The sequence below is a fragment of the Lactuca sativa genome, chromosome 5, assembly GCF_002870075.4.
Source record: "Lactuca sativa cultivar Salinas chromosome 5, Lsat_Salinas_v11, whole genome shotgun sequence".
In the NCBI taxonomy this organism is placed as follows: Eukaryota; Viridiplantae; Streptophyta; class Magnoliopsida; order Asterales; family Asteraceae; genus Lactuca; species Lactuca sativa.
In genome coordinates this window covers 25,796,802-25,819,434 of record NC_056627.2, presented here as the reverse complement: position 1 = coordinate 25,819,434, position 22,633 = coordinate 25,796,802, and the positions used below count along the sequence as shown (strand labels likewise).

At 35.8% G+C, this 22,633-nt stretch overlaps 1 protein-coding gene across 1 annotated transcript; it reads left to right on the top strand.

Moving 5' to 3' along the window:
* Positions 1 to 13,493: 13,493 nt before the first annotated feature.
* On the top strand, positions 13,494 to 19,674 carry LOC111914994 (protein MICRORCHIDIA 7). Its single transcript, XM_023910695.3, has 18 exons — positions 13,494 to 14,119; positions 14,470 to 14,544; positions 14,635 to 14,748; positions 14,833 to 14,925; positions 15,020 to 15,104; positions 15,740 to 15,815; positions 15,901 to 16,029; positions 16,110 to 16,208; positions 16,298 to 16,399; positions 16,490 to 16,651; positions 16,742 to 16,837; positions 17,475 to 17,526; positions 17,627 to 17,803; positions 17,915 to 18,198; positions 18,289 to 18,383; positions 18,514 to 18,601; positions 18,711 to 18,833; positions 19,515 to 19,674. Exons 1-18 carry the CDS (start codon positions 13,732 to 13,734, stop codon positions 19,602 to 19,604), a joined length of 2,328 nt encoding a protein of 775 aa, XP_023766463.1. The 5' UTR covers positions 13,494 to 13,731; the 3' UTR covers positions 19,605 to 19,674.
* The last annotated feature ends 2,959 nt before the right edge of the window (positions 19,675 to 22,633 follow it).

Here is a 22,633-nt window from a genome sequence, read left to right as displayed (position 1 = left end):
TATAGCAAAAGACTGGTTTAGTCTTTATGTGAGACATCATGAATCGTGTCCCATATGCTTCGGATATAGGATCGATTACATGTGCTATAATCATCCGTTCTAAAATTTTCCAAATGCCTGGGGCATTAAGAAGGGAAAAGGTTTAGAACCGGATATGACTAAAAGGATTAAACAATTGTCGAGGACAATCTAAGGTTTACCAAAGATTGTTTACTCAAGGACAATTGGAAGTATAGTGATAATTCTGGAAGGACCATATTGACATAATCTGTAAGGAGGCAACTCTTGTTCAGAAGTGATAGTCAAAATGGAATCTGGAAATGTTTCAAAGTTAGAATTTTCAATCTGTTTAAGATTAGGAAACTTAATGCAAGAAAGATGTTTCCAAGGAGCTGATCTCCTTTGGAATACTCTGAAATGGTTGTTGTCAAGTCTTTATGACTTTGTACATAATCATTACAAGAGGATCAATGCATATAAGTTTAGAATCTGATAGATTCCAGTAAATGGCATGAATTTGGAATTCTTGCATTTGCAGTAAGGATTTGGGAGTGTGAAAAGAGAATCATTGAAGTTATGTTCAATGGATCTAGTTCACAAAGTAAAGATCATAGACAAACATAGTATGCATACTTGGTGTATGGCATGACTAGTGTTAAGAAAACATAGTGTACATGCTTGGAGCATGGGACAACTATTGGTTTTAAATTCAAGAATAAAGTTGATAGCTGAAACAGTATACAATGAATAATGTGTAATCATATGGTGATAAATAAAAGGTGTTTTATTTATGTTCAAAGGGTTGATACCATATTGGATTCTATTATTATTGTGTTTCACTTTGCATGTTTTGACTTCCCGAATAAACTGGGTTATTCTTCCGGAATGACTAAGTTATTCAAACCATCCACAGTCGGTCATATGTTGGAAGTAGATATGAATTAAGACTGTCATGATGGGTTGTAGAGGTCTGAGGTGTTGGACAAGGCTACAGCAATCATGAGTGCTCATAAGTTCTGAGTATTGGATTCAACCCACGCTCATTGGAATCACTTCATGGATTTTATCACGAGTGATCATGAGACGATAATATCTTATATTCTTCAAACCTAGAGATATGAGTTGTTACTATGAGTTGATAGTACATTGATAGCACGAAAACGCATTTGGTAACTCGGTGCTATAAAACGTGCCTTTGTGTATGATTCAACAAGTAGTAGAACAAGCCATATGAGTCGAAGTTTATCCGTTCCTTTTACCTTCGGGATAAAAGCGATATCTGTGGGCCCCTCGATGATTTGATGATGACAAATGGAAGTGCTCGGCCGGGCCAGGACTGATTTGATTTGTTCAATTAGTCAGTTGTCATAAATCGGAAATCGGGAAACAACAAATGGACAGAGAGAATGATTATAATCCATGTCTCAGTCCATATGATATCTAGAATGGAGGAATATATGATCCCTTATCTAATGGACAAGTCACTGACAAAGGTCAGAGTTCATCTACAAGGTCAGAGTTCGACAGAAGCTTTTGAGAGCTACGATTGCCGGTTGGTTCCTGAACGCAATAATAGTTTTAGACTTATCCAATTGGGAGACTGTTGGATTAATGTCTAAGTCCATAACTATATTTGGTAAGACTTGACCCGACCCGGCATGGTCCATTTGGGTTGCATATCATCATGCACTTGAATGAGAGAAATAAGACACTTATGGTTATTAATATATTATAAGTTCTAGTATATTAATAATAAGAATAATAAGATTATTTAATTAGTATTGATCAAGAATTAATCTAGGATTAATTAAGTGATCAAAAGAAGACTAATTAAATATATGGGTTGATTGTGTAAATCATCCATACTTGTATAGTGGGCTAATGCTCCATGGATAATCAAGTTGGGCTAAAACCCATAGGATGGTCCATGGATGCTCCATGGTGTATTTGTACCCATGGATCCAAGGAAATGGAAAGCCATGACAATTAAGAGTTTACCCTAATTGTGTAACTATATAAGCATCTTATTATTGAGGAAAAATCGGCCACTAGTAGTATTCAAGAAAGGGCTAGCCGATTTTGGTGAGTGTAGAATTCTCTCAAGTCATTCTAAGTGTTTTGATGATTGTGATTCCATTTGAGGTGTCACACTTGGGGCACTAAGCACTCAAGCTTCATGAAGACTTTCTACATCAAGAGGTATGTATTCTATCTTGTTACATTATTGTTTTGTATGCTAGATTAGGATAATACCTTGGAAGTTCTTATTTGCATGTATAATAGAGAAAACATAGATCCAAGGTATTTAGGGTTGCATGTACACTTAGGAGTGTTAGAATGCACAAAACCCAACATTTTCCTTCTAAACTGATGTCCAATAGTCCTTCATCTTACTCGCCGAGTTGTATGAACAACTCGTCGAGTTCATCTTCATCCGAAGAACATTCTTTGTTGAGACTCGCCGAGTTGTATGAACAAATCGCCGAGTCTGTTCTTGAGGCAAGAAGATTGCCTTGGACTCGCCGAGTTGCACCATGGGTGAGTCTGGCTTCTGACTCACTGAGTCACACCCCATGACTCACGACTCCACTTAGCAAACACGAAAAGGGGGAAAAATCAGGGTCTCGCAACTCGACTCGCCGAGTCTTTCACATGCAGCTACTATATACTTGATTTTGCTCGAATCCAGCTCACGCCATACATAGATCTGGGTTCTTAGGGCTTGGTTAACACGTAAAGTTTCCAACTTTACGTGTAAATAGACACCAATGAAGGTTTTAGGGCTTAAAATGCACTAAAAGAGTAGATCTAGGGCTTTCATGCAATATGGCTCCATAAAGGCAGTACATCTGAGCTCCTGGAGCTCAATCATGCCTAGATCTAAAGGTGAATCAACTTATCACAAACCCTAATTCATAATCAAGTTTGGAAAATGGCTCAAGAAGGACTTTAATGGAGCTCTAAGGGACTCTTAGCATGGAAACAGAAGGAAACTGTGACAACCCGAAATTTCCATTATGTACGAACTATATCACTTCAATAGAAGTTATAGCAGTCACAGTTAATTTTTAGACTTTTTCGCGTAAGTTTGAGTAATTCAGGGTTTACACTTCAGGAAATATCAAGAGAGTGGGTACACTAGGGTTTTGTGCAACACTGTTATTCCAACACTCTATTATATTAGAGATCATTTCAGGAATAAAAATATTTTATGCCAAAAATATCTCAGGACTATAAATAGAATTCTGAACCAAATTCATTCATTATTCACATTTCCAACTAGAGAAAAGCCATTTTCTCTCTCACGGATCTTCGGGTTTTTATACCAAAACGTGAGTAACTCTTTCTAGTAGTGTTAGAAAGCTTTATATGTAGTTATAACATGATTCAGAAGGCTAAATCACTAGATTTAGGAGTTTACTCCCCAAGGTGTTCTTAGGCGGTAAACTCCCGAAACGAAGCCTAGACCGACCCTTGTGTTATGCTACTGCCTTAGACTCATTTATATGTGTATTAGGGACATGAAATCAAGCAAAGATCACCCAAGTTTGGGAGTTTACGGCCCAATAATATCTTAGGCCGTGAACTCCAATTTCAAGCTCAAAATGGTGCTTTTAAGGCACCTAAAGCCCTAGACTTTTAACTAGACTTGTTCCCATTTAATCTAAGGCCTTAATCACATCAATATCGCATGTAAATATGAGTTTACAGCCATGACATGGTTCATGGGCCGTAAACATGATTTAAGGACACCAAAGTGTGCCAAATGCCTTCATATGCTTTAGGTAAAAGTCTAGAACCTATCCTTCATATGCAAGAGACTTGAAAACAACAAAAACACCATTCCAAGGGAGTTTACGGCCGTAAACTCCAAAGTAAATGGCCTTGGGGCCGTAAACTCCTCTAGGGAGTGTTTCTATTCCTTAAACCCTTTCAAGAATTGAACCACCAAGTTGGAATAGTTCTAGGAATCATTTGGAACTTCAAAACAGACAATACACCCATGGTTGGGAGTTTACGGCCGTAAACTCAAGAGTTTACAACCGTAAACTCCATGTGTGATGGTATATGGGGAGTAAACTCATATATGGGGTCCTTTGGAACCCTAAACACAAGTGCCTTGTCCCACAATAGCTTAGATGCAATCCTTAGGGCTTAAAACACTCATATAAAGTGTTTATTATGTCTAGGATGTCTTAACATTATCAATTAGTAATTTGAGACTAATTGAGTGCATATATGTGTGATTATATGTTCATTAGGATCGTAGTGTGTGTACAAGTCCTCGCTTGACACCTAGCAATCCTATATCGTTCAGTTCATCCCAATCACCAACTACAGGTGAGTTCATACCCCTAATCAATGTTTTAAATGATTTTAAATGCTTTAATGGGGGGGAATACAAGTAGAAACAAACATGTTATTGAATCATTGATGTGTATTTTATAACTGTGTTTGTCATTTAACATATTTCACATGCTACAAAATGTGATGCATGAAATGGTTTTAAATCTTAAAAATACATTGTTATCAAATGTTTTACCTTTGAAATGTTTATTAAAATGACATCAAGTCATTGTTAAGTATTGTTCAAAACCAATAAGATGTCTTACAAAACCATTTTACATTCTTGAACTAAACTATGCATATACACTTATATTCTTTTATATGTATCGATGTTATAGTTTACACCTTTCATTCAGTTTCCCACACCCTTGAGTAGTAAGAGTGTATAAACCTACATGATCAACCAATTATATTTCAGTAAATTATCATAGGTATAATTTGAAGATATCAAACATTACTTCTATTACAAGGAATCACATAAGAGTCAGTTCATTCATGAGTCTATACTAGTACATTACCTGATACATGAGTACATATACAGATGCTTACCTGATACATGAATATGTTTACATATACTTACCTGTTACATGAACACACATACATGAATACCATACAGGAACACTTTTACATAGGTGCATTATCCTGTATTCACTTACATGGATACTTGTACTTAGAACTACGAGGATGATTTATTAGTACTTACTATGTAAATTATCTTTCCTATCCCGGTTCAATGGGATATCTCGGCGGGACTTACCATTCCGAACCCCACTGATTAGCACCAGTGGTCGATGACCATCTACGGAGGTCTAAGGTTACTACTTATATTAGGTAGATCGATAACCGGGGCTAACCCCTCCACCCACCTGCTGCTGCTACAGAGGACAAGTGGACAATCTTTGATTGTTCATTAGGTTATACCTTTCGCTTATTGCGATGTTGTGTTACTCCTAGTACCCAGCGATGACACTTACATTATTACTTTTTCTGGACAATCTTCGGATGTTCATTAGGTTATATATTTCGCTTAATGCGATGTTGTGTTAGTCCTAGTACCTAGTGACAACACTTACAGTAGTATATTTTCCTGTTTACTTTATTTTGTGATACTTTCACATAAACGATGAGTTAGACTAAGTACTTTAGTACTAAACAATTAAAGGAAAACTATCATTTTACTTACAAAACATTCGGGTCTTGGTAGAAGACTACATTGTCATAACAAAACATTCGGGTCTTGGTAGAAGACTACAATTCATACTTATAGAAAATAAGGGATTTTCTAGGGTTTTCATACTTACATCAACATTTTAATTTAAAGGTTTACATGGCCTCATAACAGATTTTCATAAGCAAGACAATGACACTTAATTACTTATGAATTCACCAGCTTTAAAGCCGATACTCTCTTTCAAAATAACTTGTATTCTCGGTTCAACAGTAGACAGGTACGATGGCCAGGTTTTGAGAAGACGGAGCAGACAAGTCTCGTCTTTTATTTTGATTGTATATTTTTGGTGTCTTACTACAATGAAAGAACACACATGTATTAAAACTTTACTTATAATGCAATGGATGATGTTGTTGCTTGTTTATTGTATTACACTGTTGTGATACTGTACATGACGTCCTCCACCCCTGAACGTTTCCGCCGTTCGTGGTTTTGGGGTGTGACAGAAACTGAGCTATACCTCAAGGAATCTCTGAAATAACACCAAGATGTCTGGCCTCCTTCTTCTCCTCTTGATCTACTCTCATTTTTCTCTCAAAATATTCAAGAAATCACACCAAAGCACTTCAATCTCACAAGGAACGAGGTTAGGACGATATAGGGAGCTCTGGGGGTGAGGGGGCGAGCTTGGTGCGCATAAGGTTGGTTTAAATAGGGTGCAAACCCTTAAAATTAGGGTTTCATCAGACAGCGGGGACTCGCCGAGTCCAGAATGTGGACTCACCGAGTCGCCAACTAAAACGTGCTCAAAGTCCCGGATCTACTCGGCGAGTCGGGCCTACAACTCGCCGAGTCCAAGGCTAAAATGCAAAATACTTAGATAAATTTTACGTACCAGGAACCAGGTGCTACATAAATAATTGTTGCTATTCGCCAGATATGGCAAGAAACATCATTTATTTTCATGGTTTGAATAGACAAGGATTTAGATATTTATTTGATAATGAAAAGGGTTCTATTAATGCTTATCTTAATGGTGTTTTCTATTTTGAAGCATTGCCTTGTAATGGAATATATAAAACTGTGATGGTTGTAGACAATTAAGGAACTGATGTGTTGTGTATCGGTTCTTCCAATAGTTTGGATAAAGCATGCTTGTGGCATTGTCATCTTGGACATGTCAACAAGAAACGCATAGCCCAACTCCAAAAGGATGGAGTGTTGGAGTCATTCGACCTTAGGGACGATGATGTGTGTGAGTCTTGTTTACTTGGAAAGATGACCAAGTCACCCTTCACTGGCACTTGTGAAAGGGGTGAGGGTTTATTGGATCTCATACACACCGATGTGTGTGGGCCCTTTAGATCCACCACAAGGGATGTAAACCGCTTCTATGTAACTTTCACCGATGATTATAGCATATATGCATATATCTACTTAATCAAGCACAATTCATAAACCATTGAAAAGTTCAAAGAGTTTAAACAAGAAGTGGAGAATCAGTTGGGTAGGATAATCAAGATGCTTCGATCCGATCGAGGAGGAGAGTACCTAAGTCTTGAATTCCACGACTACCTCAAGGAATGCGGAATCGTTTCGCAACTGATGCCACCTAGGACACCGCAATTGAATGGTGTGGCTGAGAGGCGTAATCGAAACCTTGCTAGACATGGTTCGTTCCATGATGAGTCGTGCTTCACTACCAATCTCATTCTGGAGGTATGCCTTAGAGACTGCCGCCCATATCCTTAACTTAGTCCCTACAAAGAAGGTTGCCAAAACACCTCACGAGATGTGGACAAGGAAGGCTCCCTCGTTGACACATATCAAGGTTTGGGGTTGCGAGGCTTTCGTAAGACAAGAGACTCACGACAAGCTCGAACCTCGTAGTGAACGGTGTATTTTCATCGGCTACCCGCATAAGTCTTTTGGATATCTCTTCTATAGACCGAGTGATAATGTTTTCTTCGTTGCGAGGAGAGGGGTTTTTCGAGAGCAAGAACTCATAAGACAAGGGGACAGTGGGAGGCAAATCAATCTTGAAGAGCTTCAAGAGTCGAGAGATGAAGGAACCTCTAACGCTGGCGCTCAACCCGAGGAGGAAACTCCGGTTGAACCGATTGACGAATCCTTACCTCTTGGACGTTCTAGTAGAGTTAGTTTTCCGCCTGTTTGTATGGTTTTCATATAACAAGTGAGGGTGATACATTTATTAGTGATAGTACACTAATAAATTTGGACGAACCTAATAGCTACAAGGAAGCCATGGCATGCCCGGAGTCTGCAAAATGAAAAGAGGCTATGGATAGCAAGATTCAGTCCATGTATGACAACCAAGTTTGGAATTTGGTTAACAATGTGCCAGGTCGTAAGACGGTCGGGTGCAAGTGGATCTTCAAGAAGAAGACCGACATGGATGGGAAGCTACACACTTATCAAGTGCGATTGGTTGCGAAGGGCCTTATCCAAACTCCCGGAGTTGACTATGATGATACCTTCTCACCAGTTGCAAAGATAAAATCTATTAGGGTGATGCTAGCCATTGCTGCATTTCATGACTATGAGATATGGCAAATGGATGTCAAAACTGCTTTCCTTAACGGAAATTTGGCTGAGGATGTTTACATGAGTCAGCCAAAGGGTTTTGTCGATGCAAAACACCCCAATAGAATGTGTAAGCTTGAGAAGTCTATTTATGGATTGAAACAAGCATCTCGCCGATGCAATCTTTGTTTCGATAAGAAAGTCAAAGAGTTTGGTTTTATACGAAGTGAGGATGAATCATGTGTATATGTCAAAGCCAGTGGGAGTATAGTAAGCTTCCTCGTATTGTATGTCGATGACATACTACTTATAGGAAACGACATTCTGACGCTATAGGAAGTCAAGTCTAGCTTGGGAAGTGTTTTGCTATGAAGGACCTCGGAGAGGCTACTTATATTCTGGGAATAAGGATAGTGGGAAACAGGAGTAAAAGACTAATAGGACTTAGTCAGAATACTTACTTGGACAAGGTACTAAAATGTTTTAGTAGGGAGAATTCCAAGAAAGGGGATTTACCAATCCAAAGTAATGCCAAGTTGAGTAAGACTCAAAGCACGAGTACCGAAGTCGAGATAGCAGAGATGAGTCGAGGTACCTTACGCTTCTGTAGTTGGCTCGATCATGTATGCGATGACTTGTACTCGCCCTGATGTGGCCTTCGCTTTGAGCATTGTCAGCAAATATCAAGGGAACCCTGGCAAAGCACATTGGACCGCAATCAAGAATATTCTTAAGTACCTTTGGAGGACCAAGGAATGGTTTCTAGTCCTTGGTGGGAGTGATGACTTAATGGTGCGAGGGTATAGCGATGCCAGGTTTCAGACCGACAAGGACAACTACCGTTCGTAGTCGGGTTGGGTCTTTACCCTAAATGGAGGAGCAGTGACTTGGAAAAGTTCCAAGCAGGAGACCGTAGTTGATTCAACGTGTGAATCAGAGTACATAGCAGCGAGCGAAGCGTCCAAGGAGGCAATATGGTTGAAGAACTTCATCAGAGACCTTGGAGTTGTGCCAGCCATAAAGGAGCCCATGGAAATTTTATGTGATAATGAAAGAGTGGTTGCCTTGGCAAAGGAACTGAGGGATCATGACAGATCTCGACATATCGATAGGAAATATCATTTTATTCGACATCGGGTGGAAGAGGGACTCCTCGTAGTGAAGAGGGTATCGTTGGAGGATAACCCAACAGATCCCCTTACGAAGGGACTAAATAGGGTTAAGCATTTGCAACACGCTAGGAGCATCGGGCTGAAGGACGATATTGGTTTAGATTAGATAGCTTCAAAACGTGTAATAGATAAATGTAATTGACATTTGATGGTTAAATAAAGGAGTATTATTTATAAGTAAAGTTATTGTCTTATGTTGATTGTTTACCTATTGTTTCACTTTGCATGTTTTGACAGCCTGAATAATAAGATTATTCGAACGTTCCACAATCGCTTATACTTTGGGAGTAGGTATGAAAGAAGATTGTCATGAATTGGTTTGTAGATTGTCTAAAGTGTATTAGACATAGCAAAAGTTTGCTGCAACATTCATGAGTGCTTATGAATTTGATTTGAGCATTAGATAAAACCCGCGCTTGCTGGCATCACTTCATGGAATTTATCTCGAGTGATCGCAAGACGATAATATCATATGGTCTTAAAACCTAGATATATGGTTTATTATTTGCGAGTTGGATGTGCATTGATTATGAGAAAACGCATCAGTAACTTGATGTTATAAAACATATTGTTGTGCATGATTTGATGAGTGAATGGTAAATGCATATAAATCGAAGTTTATCTGTTCCTTTTATCCTAAGAGGGTAAAAGCGATATCTAGGCCCCTGATGATTTGGTTTGACTTATGTGTTGGGCCCGGTCAGGACTGAATTGATGTGTTCAATTGAGTTCTATGTCAAACAAATCAGAGATCGAGAAACAAACTGCTAGACAATAAGTGTGACTATGTTCCATGTAATTGTCTGCACGATATCTAGAACGGAGGACTATACGATCCCTTATCTAAAGGACAAGTTAATGATAAGATCTGAGTTCGACAGCGTCTTTGAGAGCTACGATTGCTAATCAGATTGTACTTGCATTAAAGTTACCAGACTTATCCAAGTGGGAGACTGTTGGATTAGTGTCTAAGCCCATAACTATATTTGGTATGTACTTGACCCGGTTGTGCATAGTCCTTTTGGGTTACCTTCACCAAAGCAACTTGATAGGATGATTTATGAAGAGAGAGGTTATTATGGTTTATTAATATATTATATGAATAATATATTAAAAGAGAAATCATATAGTTTAATTAATATTAGACAAGAATTAATTAAGAATTAATTCTGTGGCTAAAAGAGATTAATTAAATAAAGGGGACTAGAACTGTCAATTGTGTGATAGTTGACTATTAGGCTGAGAATCCTTATGGATTAGGGCATGGATGAAATTAAGAGGACTCCATCTTAATTTCGGCCATAGAGGCCTTATTCCAGAAGGTTCTCATGGTTACTTAGGGCCTAAGTCATCCAATTAGGGTTTTGACTGAAACCCTAGAAGCTCAAGTATATAAGGACCCTTAGGGCTAGCAAAATCGGCCAATTAATCCCTTGGAAGCTTGGAGCTGACTTTTGCCTCGCATCCTCTCTCCTCTACATCATTCTCTTGCTTGTGGTGTTTGTGAACCATTAGAGGTGTTACAATTGTGACACTAAGCTTCTTGAAGATCAAAGGATTCTTGCAACCATTGAAAGGTATCATCTAAACTAGTATATTGTAGTTTTCGATTTTAATGTATGCTAGATTAGGGTTTTCAAGTCTTGGATGAATTGCATGTCCAATAGAGAAGCCTAGATCCAAGCTTTAGGGTTTTGTATGAGCACATATGAATGTTCTTTTGTGTAAAACCCATCATCCTCTTCTAGACTCAACCAGTTCGATCAAAAACAGAAAAGGTTGGGGAACCATACCCCAACTCGTTGGGTCCCATGGACGACTCGTCGAGTCCCCCAAAGTCCATGTCCATACAGTTGATTTCAGTCGAGTTTAATACATCCAAAAATATAAATCTAACCTACTAGGGTCCATAATACATGTAAAGTCACAAACTTGATGTTCATGCATGGTGTATTTGGCTCAAATGGCCCCAAAATGGAGTCTACAAGATGCATGGGGCTTTTATGGCAATAAAGTTGGCATATTTATGCCATGGGAACCCTCAATGGTTCTAGATCTGAAGTCATACCCCCTTAGAACCACAAAATCCCGAATATGGCTCTACTAAAGCTTAAAAAAGGTATAAATGAACCCTAACTAGAGATCTAAGATATAAATGGTCAAGGTTGAAGTTTTTTATCTTGAATGAACTGGAAATAAAGCAAAACCTCTAGATCTACTTGCTTCTTTTGGAACCCCCAAGCTTCTACTTCCTTTTTCAAGCTTAAAACAACCAAAAACACACAAAATGGCTCAAGAACTCTCTAAATGCTTTAGGGTTTCGAGTTAGGGCTTTTCTGGACTGAGAGAGACGATGGAGACTGGGTTGGGACAAGATAAGGCATTTAAATAGGGTGCAAACCCTAAATATTAGGTTTTCATCCAGACAGTCCTAATCGCCGAGTCGGTCTCCTGACTCGTCGAGTAGGTTACTTAAAACATGCGTCCAAAGTCTAGTCTACTCAATGAGTTGGGCCTCCAACTCGTCGAGTCCCAGTGTAAAAACATACAATTTTTAAATTTAAAATACGTATCGGGAATTGGGTGTTACACACAACTTTGGAAGTGTGTCACTGATGAGTCCACAATCGTTTTGCTGGACGACATTCAGGTGGATGAGAACTTAAACTACATCGAGATGCCTGTTGCGATCCTATATAGGAAGACCAAAGTTCTTCGAAACAAGGAAGTGAAGTTGGTAAAGGTGCAATGACAGCACCGAAGAGGCTCCAAATGGACTTGGGAGCCAGAAGATGAGATGAGAGACCATTACCTGGACTTATTTGGGTCGGCAGACTTCGAGGACGAAGTCTAGTTCAAGTGGGGGAGATTTGTAACACCTTTCCCAGAGTGTCTTGTGAAACCTAAAAAAAAGGAGATAGTGAGAAGAAGAAGAAGAAGAAGATCCAGCAAACCAAACTCTCATTCTTGAACTTAACCATCTTGTGGATTGTGGAAGTTGAGTTGGAGCTGCGCATTGGGACTTATTGGATCTTATCTGTCAGCACAACATTCGTGAGAGGTGAGTCTTCTCACCATAACAATGGGTCTAAGGCACCAAGGCCGACCCATTTTATGATATGTGGATTGTCGGTTGATTATGCGCTATGTTAGTATGGTATTATAGGCTAAGACCATGTGGGGGTTCCTGTAGCATTTGGTATAAGACCTTGGAGGGTTTCCATGACATCCTAGTATATTTGCATGATTAGTAGTATGATATCTGCTTGGTAGAAAGACCATGAGGGGGTTCCCATAGCAGAAAGACCATGTAGGGGTTCCCATGGCAGGAAGACCATGTGGGGGTTCCCATGACAGATAGTAAGACCATGTGGGGGTTCCAGTGACACTAGGTGTAAGACCCTAGAGGGTTTCCATGGCTTCCCTATATGTTGTATGCATGACTTATGTGATATGTGTAGCTTTTATGGCTATTATGATATATGTTATATGGATTGTATGTGCGGTATGCTATGGGGAAACTCACTAAGCATTAGCTTACAGTTTGTGGATTTGTTTCAGGTACTTTTGAGCCCAAGGGCAATGGCAAGGCTTGATGGCGTGACGTTCACTCTCTCAGACATTTTATGGGACACTCTGATGTTTTGAAATAAAATTGTAATTGATATGGGCATTGAAAACAATTGTATTTGGATTTTGTGGTTTATGGAAATTTGGTTAGTCAAAAATGAAAATTTTCTTTTGAAAAATTGGGTTGTTACACCTTGTATTTGTTTTCTTCATTTAGGAGACGAGTAGCTACTGAGTCAAGTACGAAGTGTGCATCTACGTAGACATCAATATCTACATATACACTATGAGTCAAAGCTAACCAATAATAAAATGTTACATGTTGTATTGGGGACTTATTAAACATGTATTTTTTGAGTTTGGGTTCCATAAAAACCAAACAAAAAATGATCTTATAAAAACTTATGTGAAAAGTTTGTTCGATTACTAAAAGTAGCTGTTAACTGGAAATGGATAGATGATAATTGATAGCGTATAACTAGTAGTGTGTAGCGGACAGCTGAAACATTTATTTGTTGTATGAGTATTTAACAAAAATATTGAAACTTTCGAAATATATAAAATTACATAAAAAGATACTTGTTTAATAATATATTTTTAAAGAAAATTATGAAAATTAATTTTTAACCTACAACTAAAAAAACTAAACGTTTGTAGCAGCAAAAGAAGTTTTTTATTTAAACTATGAACATTTCTGGAAAAAAAATGCTTTGAAAAGGTCTCTGCCAAAGACGCCGTAATAATAACATCGCCGTTTAGCGACCCTTTGGACGTTACAGAATTCCGGGTTTTCACCGGCGATGGAGGGTCACCGCGATTTCAGTGCTCCTACGGAGTGATCATCTTTCCAAGCACAATCGGCGGTGTCTATTTACTTTTCTTCTCCTATTAATTTATGCAACTCGAATCCTAGTTAAATCCACCTCCATGGACGAAATTAAAGTTAAGCAAGAATTCCTAGAACCACTCCGTAATAACAATGGTGATTCTACTAGAGGGAAGAATGTTTCGGAGATTGCAGTGATTGATCTCGATAGTTCCGATGATGATTCTTCTACTTCAGGTAATGGAGTTAGTAATGGCAAGAGGTCTAGGGTTTCGGGTAATGGTGGTGATGACGAAGGTCATGGTGATAAGAGGAAGAAATCTGGTCAGGGTGTGGTTCTTCCTGCTGGTTTTCTTGATCCTTTGCCACCGAAAGATGTGGCATCGCGTGTAGCCAATGGAACTGGTGTGGCGGCTCAGAGCTGTAAGCAGTTTTGGAAAGCTGGTGATTTCGAACAGAGTGCTGGTGATAATTGGGAAACATCATCTGGTAAGTAATAACGCACTATGAATTTCCATTTCAAGGCTAATTGGGGAGCTTGTGATTCCTAATAGCAATCTTTAGAGTTTGAAGATGTTATGATGGATGATCATATTATTGATTTTCTTTACCGAAGTGCGGTTTTAGCATATATTTTATTAGGTCTAGAGTTTAAGCCAAGTTTATAGTGAATGGTGTCTAACAAGACATAAGGAAAAGATGAATCTCTGGTGTTAATGTCAATTTCAAAAATATCCCCAATTTCTGTTGCACCCTGTAGTCCCTAGACCTAATCACCTAAGTTTCAGTAAAGATTTCTAATTAAGCCACACTAATCATGATTGACTCTTACATGATAGGTGGCATGGATCATGTTAGGGTTCATCCAAGATTTCTACACTCCAATGCCACTAGTCATAAATGGGTTCTTGGTGGTAATACTACTCAACCTATTTAATCATCCTTCAATTGGTTAATTGTATATAAATTTCATATCATAATTAGTGTGTTCACTGTTGATGCAGCTTTTGCTGAACTTTTAGACAATTCATTAGATGAGATCAACAATGGTGCCACATATGTCAACATTGATATGTTAACAAACAAGAAAGATGGAAATAGAATGTTGCTCATCGAAGGTATGTTGCCTATGATAAATATTCCATATTTCCAACAACCAAATGATATTTTGAGCCAATTTGGCTTTCCACTATTTATCATAGATAATGGTGGAGGGATGGACCCTGATAAGATGCGACAATGCATGTCTCTTGGATATTCTTTGAAAAGCAAGGTTGCAGATGCTATTGGACAATGTAAGTGAACTTCCTATGAAATTATATAAAAAAACATCCGTGTTTTTATTTTTATGAGAAAGTTTATAATTTTCATTTGTCTAATTATTGAAAGATGGGAATGGTTTTAAGACAAGTACCATGCGGCTTGGGGCTGATGTTATTGTTTTCTCTCGATGCTCTCCAAAAGATGGAACAAGGTTGGTAATAATGTAACTTTTGATCTTCGAGTATAATTGATTTTTTTTAGTAAATTACACGAATGGTCCCTATGGTTTAGGGTAATTTGCGTGTTTGGTCCCTAACTTATTTTTTTAACTCGAAAGGTCACTACTGTTTGTTTTTGTTACGCGCTTGGTCCTTGTCTTACCTAAAAAGACTATTTTGCCCTTGATTTTTTAATTTATTTAAATAAACACACCCCGAACCCCACCCCACCCCACCCCAACCCCTCACCTTACCTTACCTACACCATAATTTTTTCCTATTTAAATAATAGTCTGTTTAGGTAAGACATGGACCAAGCGCGTAACAAAAACAAAAAGTAGGGACTTTCCGAGTTAAATAAATAAGTTAGGGACCAAGCACGCAAATTACCCCAAACCATAGGGACCATTCATGTAATTTACTCTTTTTTTTTTCAATTTTGGTCCCCAAAAGTTTTCTCTTGCAGTTTTGATCCTTATTTGAGTTTTTTCTAACGTCTTGTTCCCTGTTTCAAATAAATGACGATATTTTTTGGGGCCAACATTGAAAAAAAAAATCAGCTATACTTGGAGGGCAAAAATGTAATTTACTCTAAAAATATTAAAATCTTGTTTGTATTGTGTTGCAGGCCTACACAAAGCATTGGCCTATTGTCTTACACATTTCTACGGTGCACTGGAAAGGAAGATATAGTTGTTCCCATGGTAATTATGCTAACAATTTCATTTATCTTTTTTATATTCTTATATTTATGGTGTTTATTGTTTAATAAAATTGCAATGTAAAAAGCTTGATTATGAGAAAGGTGTTCGCGAATGGAAGAATATAATAAGGTCATCATCGGGTGATTGGGATAAAAATATGGAAGCTATGGTTCAATGGTCTCCATTTTCAAGTGAAACGGAACTTTTAAAACAGGTCAGATTTTAATTTTTCATTTTTATTCCACGTGTTCATTTTATATGTTATTAAATTATTTTACATTTTTCATCTTTCAGTTTGATCATATGAAGGATCAGGGCACACGCATAATTATTTACAATTTATGGGAGGATGATCAAGGACAGTTGGAACTCGATTTTGAGACTGATAAAAATGTTTGTTCTTTTCCACCTTAAATCAATTGAACACAAATTTTTAAAATGGTTTTGGATTAAATGTGTTTAATTTACATTTAATGTTGTAGGATATTCAAATTAGAGGTGTTAATCGAGATGAGAAGAATATCCAAATGGCCAATAAGTTTCCAAACTCTAAACACTTCCTGACATATCGACATTCACTGAGAGTAAGGGCTCATTCTTTTACCTGTTTGCCCTTCTTTTCATTGATGTAAGGGTAAAATGGTCATTTAGTCTCATTCAAACTGTTTTTTCAGAGTTACGCATCGATTCTTTACTTAAGAATTCCTCCTGGATTCCGGATGATTCTTCGTGGGAAAGATGTTGAGCATCATAATATTGTAAATGATATGATGATGATAACTGAGGTCACATATCGTCCACAGCCTGGTGCTGATGTGGTTTCCAAGGATACAAATGTAATTTTTGTATTTATTTAATAACTTTTGTTTCCTATTTATCCTTTCAAGTTGCTATTTTACTGATTATCTTTTGTTTTCAATGAACAGATAGTTGCTGTTGTTACTATGGGATTCGTGAAGGATGCAAAATCTCATATTGATGTTCAAGGATACAATGTTTATCATAAAAATCGACTCATTAAGGTCCGAAAGTCAACTACATTAACTCCCAACTTTTTATAAAGAGTAAATCACATTTTTAGTCCCTTCATATACCTGATTTTTTCAATTTTGACCCCACAAAGTTTTCTCTGTTCTTGTAACATTTTTGGTTTCTGTTCCAAGTAAAAACCTCAAATAAGGACTGAAATTGCAAAAGAAAACATTTTGGGGACAAAACTAAAAGAGTAAATTACACGAATGGTCCCTATGGTTTGGGTTAATTTGCACGTTTGGTCCCTAACTTATTTTTTTTAAATCGGAAGGTCCCTCCAGTTTGTTTTTGTTGCACGCTTGGTCCATATCTTACCTAAAAAGACTATTTTGCCCCAACCCCACTTCCACCTCACCTCACCTTACCTTATCTACCCTACCTTATTCAAATAAATTAAAAAATCAAGGGCAAAATAGTCTTTTTAGGTAAGACATGGACCAAGCGCGCAACAAAAACAAACTGTAGGGACCTTCTGGGTTAAAAAATAAGTTAGGGACCAAACATGCAAATTAACCCAAACCACAGGGACCATTCGTGTAATTTACTCAAACTAAAACTATCAGCTACCAAAAAATGAAATGTACTCTTTTGTTAAATTAGTGGCTTTGGAATTTTCTTGTTTTACAGCCGTTTTGGAGACTCTGGAATTCAACAGGAAGTGATGGTCGAGGAGTAATAGGTCATATAAATATATTTATTTAATTTTATAATCATTTTTATTTATATATATTATATGGTAGCAAAGAATAAATATATTTATTTTCTTGGTGTTTGATTAGGTGTATTGGAGGCCAATTTTGTAGAACCAGCTCATGACAAACAAGGATTTGAACGCACAATTGTCCTTTCAAGACTCGAATCGCGTCTTTTACAGATGCAAAAAACGTATTGGAGGACCCACTGCCACAAAATTGGGTATGCCCCACGAATCAGTAATAGCAGTTTGCACGACAGTGGTATGTCAAATCCAGTACAACCTGTTCTGTTCTGTTCTGTCATATCCATGTCAGAGAAAAACCAAATCAGCCGAGCTGATTCTTTATTTTTTCTTTTTTTTGTGATTCTAGAAACTTCTCCTGACTATACCCCGGAAACTTCTTCAAGAAGGAAGAAAGCTTCAAACAAATCGGCTTCGAATAAAAATCAGAAAATAGCAGGAAGCAGCTCGGGCAGACCTCCGATGCCAGCTGTCAATGGTCTCGGGGGGGAGTCAACGCCTTTGAAGACCGAAAATATCCATGAAGATGACTTGCAAGATCCCGTAAATACAAGCTATACTAAAAGCAATCCTCATTATGATTATGGAAACACTATGCAAATTGTCACTCAGTCTCATTCTCATCCATCAAATGTAACTTTTTTTAAAAAACTTTTATACACTCATCTTCTATTTCTACCAGACAACTTGTGCTTTAAATGCAATGCACTTTTTGATTTGCAGTTGCCCATTTTTGGTGAAAATGGAAGTGTTCCTATAAACGATACCACACTTGATTTAGATCAGTTGGAGGAAGAGAATCGCCAATTAAAGGAGAAGTATGTCACTTAAAATCTCTAATTTATGCAAACCTCAAATAAGTACCAAAATTGCAAAAATCAGCTATACTCAGGGACCAAAAATGTAATTTACCTATTTGTTTTTTTTTTTTGGTTGTAATACTCCTAGGTTGAAAAGAAAAGAAGACGCAATCTTGGGTGATCTACTGCACGAACTAGAAAACGAACGAGCTCGTTGCAAGGCACTTGAAGCACAGGTATTGATGTTTCTTGTTATGGATTTGGTCTAAATAGCAAATGTAATTTAATTTATTCGTATATTATAATACAATATACGAATTAAATGTAACTGTGAATTGTAATTAGCTTGAGGAAGTGAAGGAAAAGTGTGAAGCTCTCAACAAGGAGCAAGAATCTATAATAGACGTATTTGCGGAAGAAAGAGAAAGACGAGACAAGGAGGAGGAGACTTTAAGAAAAAAATTAAAGGTTTTCTTCTTTCTTCCTTTATTTGGCTAGTCTACCCTAATAAATAAGAATGATTTTGCCACATGTCCTTCTCTCATTCAATTTGCCACATGTCATTTTGTCATAATTTAGAGATATATTTATTTTCCACTTGTCATTTATTTCATTTTTCATTTCTAATATATTATTAATTAGTTTCCATAAATTAAACCTACCATAATATTAATTTCAAATTTTAAATTTTAAATTTCAATTTCAAATAAATGTACAGTTTAAACCTTTGTGTTTAACATTTTGTTATAATTAACCTGTTTAGTATATGGGTCTGATAACTAAACAATAATTTTAATTAATTTATTTTTTGCATGTTTTTTTTCTCATAATTTTTATTTATTTCAAATTTTGAATTCAAATAAACTTCTCATTTAATCGTTTCTATTTAACATTTTGTTTTAATCAATCCGTATAATATACGGGTTTCACCACTAGTAAAATAATAAGAGAAATTAAATATCCTCCTACTTTTCTTCCTAATTATCTTCCTATCCATTTAAAAATTTGACAAGGGTCCTAAAATATCATTAATTTTATCTAAATATGACACTTGTCACAATTTCATGTGGGTAGGAAGATAATAGGAAGAAAAGGTAGGAGGATATTAAATTTCTCAAATAATAATACTGACATTCTCTAATTTTGCAGGAGACAACAACGACAATCCAAGATTTGGTGGATCGGGTGAAACAGTTGGAGTTGGAGAAGATGAGAAACCATAATTGGAACACGGCGTAGAAACATTAACCATTTTAATTGTAATTGTGTATATAATATAATATATATATATATGGCAAGCATTTGCATATCTAGTTGGGTTTTATTTTATTAGTATTTCGTAGTGTGGGGGAGATAGTTTCATTTTCTAGTAGTACCAATGCTAGAATTTATTAAGGGAATTATTAACAGAAATGAAGTTTGCAATTTGTGGGTACGAAAATGCTTTAAATATGATTTAGAACACCCGACCACCATGGGTGCCACTATTTTGTTAGAGGTCCAAAACATTCAGGCTGGTCCACAATTTTTTTTTTTTTTTTTTTTGGAATATTACAAGCCAACGTGACAATAATGTTGTCAAAGGACGACTGTTTTGGAAACTACACGTGGCACCATAAATCAAATTGATTTTATATTTTATTAGATTAGATTACTAGGTATGGGCTGGTGCTATAACACCGTAAAATTGTTATTTTATATTTCACATCAAACTACTAACACAATAACTAGAAATGTTATAAGATGTAATAACAAGTTAAGAGCCGGATACGGAAAGATAGAAAAAAAGAAAATGGTGATTGGTGATTTCCTCCATGTTGTCGATACAACAAATATAATAATACCGTTTAACATGAAAAAATGTGATCTTTCTCAGGTTATAACTAAGTTAAAAGATGTCATTTTAGTTGCCTTTACCCAACTCTCTTAGGTTGTATGATTTTACTGTAGGTTATTTTTTATTATTTTTATTTTTTTTAAAATATACTTTTTAGGTAATATTATATTTGGTTTTTAAGTTTTTTTTTTAATATTTTTTTTTATATTTAAAAAAGAGCTTTTTCATCAATATATACTTGGTTTTTCAGTTTTTCTATTTTTTCTTTTCTTTTCTTTTTATTTTTTAAATATCATTGTGATGTTTAATCACTATAAAAAGTTTCGAATCATAACGATATTATGCATCATATATTTTTGGATAATATTAATTTGGATTATATCATTTTGAATCGTGAAATTTTGGATCATATCATTTTGGATCATATTATTTATGAATTATATGATTTTGGATCATAATATATTGAATTAATAAAGTTTTTGTTCAATAGAACATTTGGATCATTATATTTTTAAGTCATAAAAGATATAATAATTAAGCGATCATAAAATATTTGAACCAACATATATTTAGATCATAACAATTTAAAAATTATAAACATATTGAATCATAATATTTTGAATCATAAATATTTTAAATCATCTCTATTTTGATTATATTATGTTCAACATTTTTTTAAAAAAACTTTTAATCTTTTAAAATCAAGTTTGGTATCTAAAATAACTTATTTCTAATTTTTTTTTTTTTACAAAATCACTAGTATAGTGAGTAGTAGTATTCTTTAAAAAAAAAATTTAAATTTTTGAAAAAGAAGTTCTGGATCTTTTTATAAATACTAAAAATTAATTTTGTGATTTTCTCAAAAAAAAAAATTCAAAGAAAAAAACAAGTTATAGGCGAAATACGAAATAGGTGAAAAAAAATAAAACACAGCAAATCAAAGATAGACACGTGCATGAAAGAGAAATAAGTGAGGGAGATGCATCGTGAGCTTGCCTGAGTTTTGTTCCACCTTTTTCACTTTGACAATTTTCACCTTCTAACGCTAATCTTTCTTCGGAAATTTAAAAAATATGAGAAATCAGAGTAAATTGCAAATTTAGCAAAATACATTAATTATTTTGTAGAAAATAATAAAAAAAAATCCAAATTACAAAACTAACCCTTAAAATCGCAAATTGACTAAGTCCATCTGTGATTTTGTACATTTCATCTGTGATTTCGTAGCTAAACCCTATCAAGGTTGTTTCGTAGTTAAACCCTATCAATTTCGTAGTCAAAATAATAATAATAATAACAATTAAAAAAAACACACACACAAAATTGCAGGTGAATAGAGTGGAAATCGATTTTAGGCTGGAAAGTGGTTATATATACAACGAAAAAAAATAAAAAAAAAATCACCTATGAATGTACAAGTAGCTAAAGCACGTTTGTGTTTTAGTCATTTGTATGTTCGCAGATGGAATGGCGAAATCACATATGGATTATATCCATCTGCGATTTTAGTGGCTAAAAATACAATTTTGGTTTTTTGGCTATATTTGTAATTTTCTCGAGGAAAAATTACATAAAATGTCATTTCAGAATTTAAAAGAAAATGAAAAATACTAGATTTGTCCTGACCACTTAATTATCCAAATAAACGGCTAAAATTAGTCTTTACAGTTCCTACTAAATTTTAAGTTCATAATATATATATATATATATATATATATATATATATATATATATATATATATATATATATATATATATATATATATATATATATATATATATATATCACTCAAAATACAAACCTTATTCTCTCAAAATGTCTTTCAACAACCACAATGCTCCCAACTCTTCTAACCATTTTATTGGTCACAAATCGATCCATCATTTTACTCTCAAAACCAAATGTTCGTAGGTGGTGTTTCTAGCTACTATTCATAATTTCAAATGCCACGATAATTTTAGTTCCAATCCCGACCACCACCAATCGAAACGCAAACCCAATTCCAATTTCAATCTCAACCGCCTTTAATACATTTAATCGAAAAAATCCTTACGGTTCTGAAACCGAACAACAAGTTCAACCGAAAAAAAGGGAAGGCTAAAAGTAGAAGATGGAGTAAAAAAAGAGATGAAATTAGTGAATGCATAAGTCGACATATCCGAAGATAATGCCACCGGGGGAGCCAAAAGTGTGATACATTTTGGATACGTGTTACAGAGCGGTTTTGTAAGTGTATGGGTCGAAGTCCAGATTATAGGACACATAACCAATATAACCCAGAGTGGAGTAATGTAAATAAATTCGTCACGTATTCGAACGAAATTTACACAAACTTTGAAAAGCAATGGGCTAGCGGGGAAAGTGAGACGTCTTTATTGAAAAAAAATGCACGTATCATCTTATATGACATGCTAAAGCCTTATGAATTCA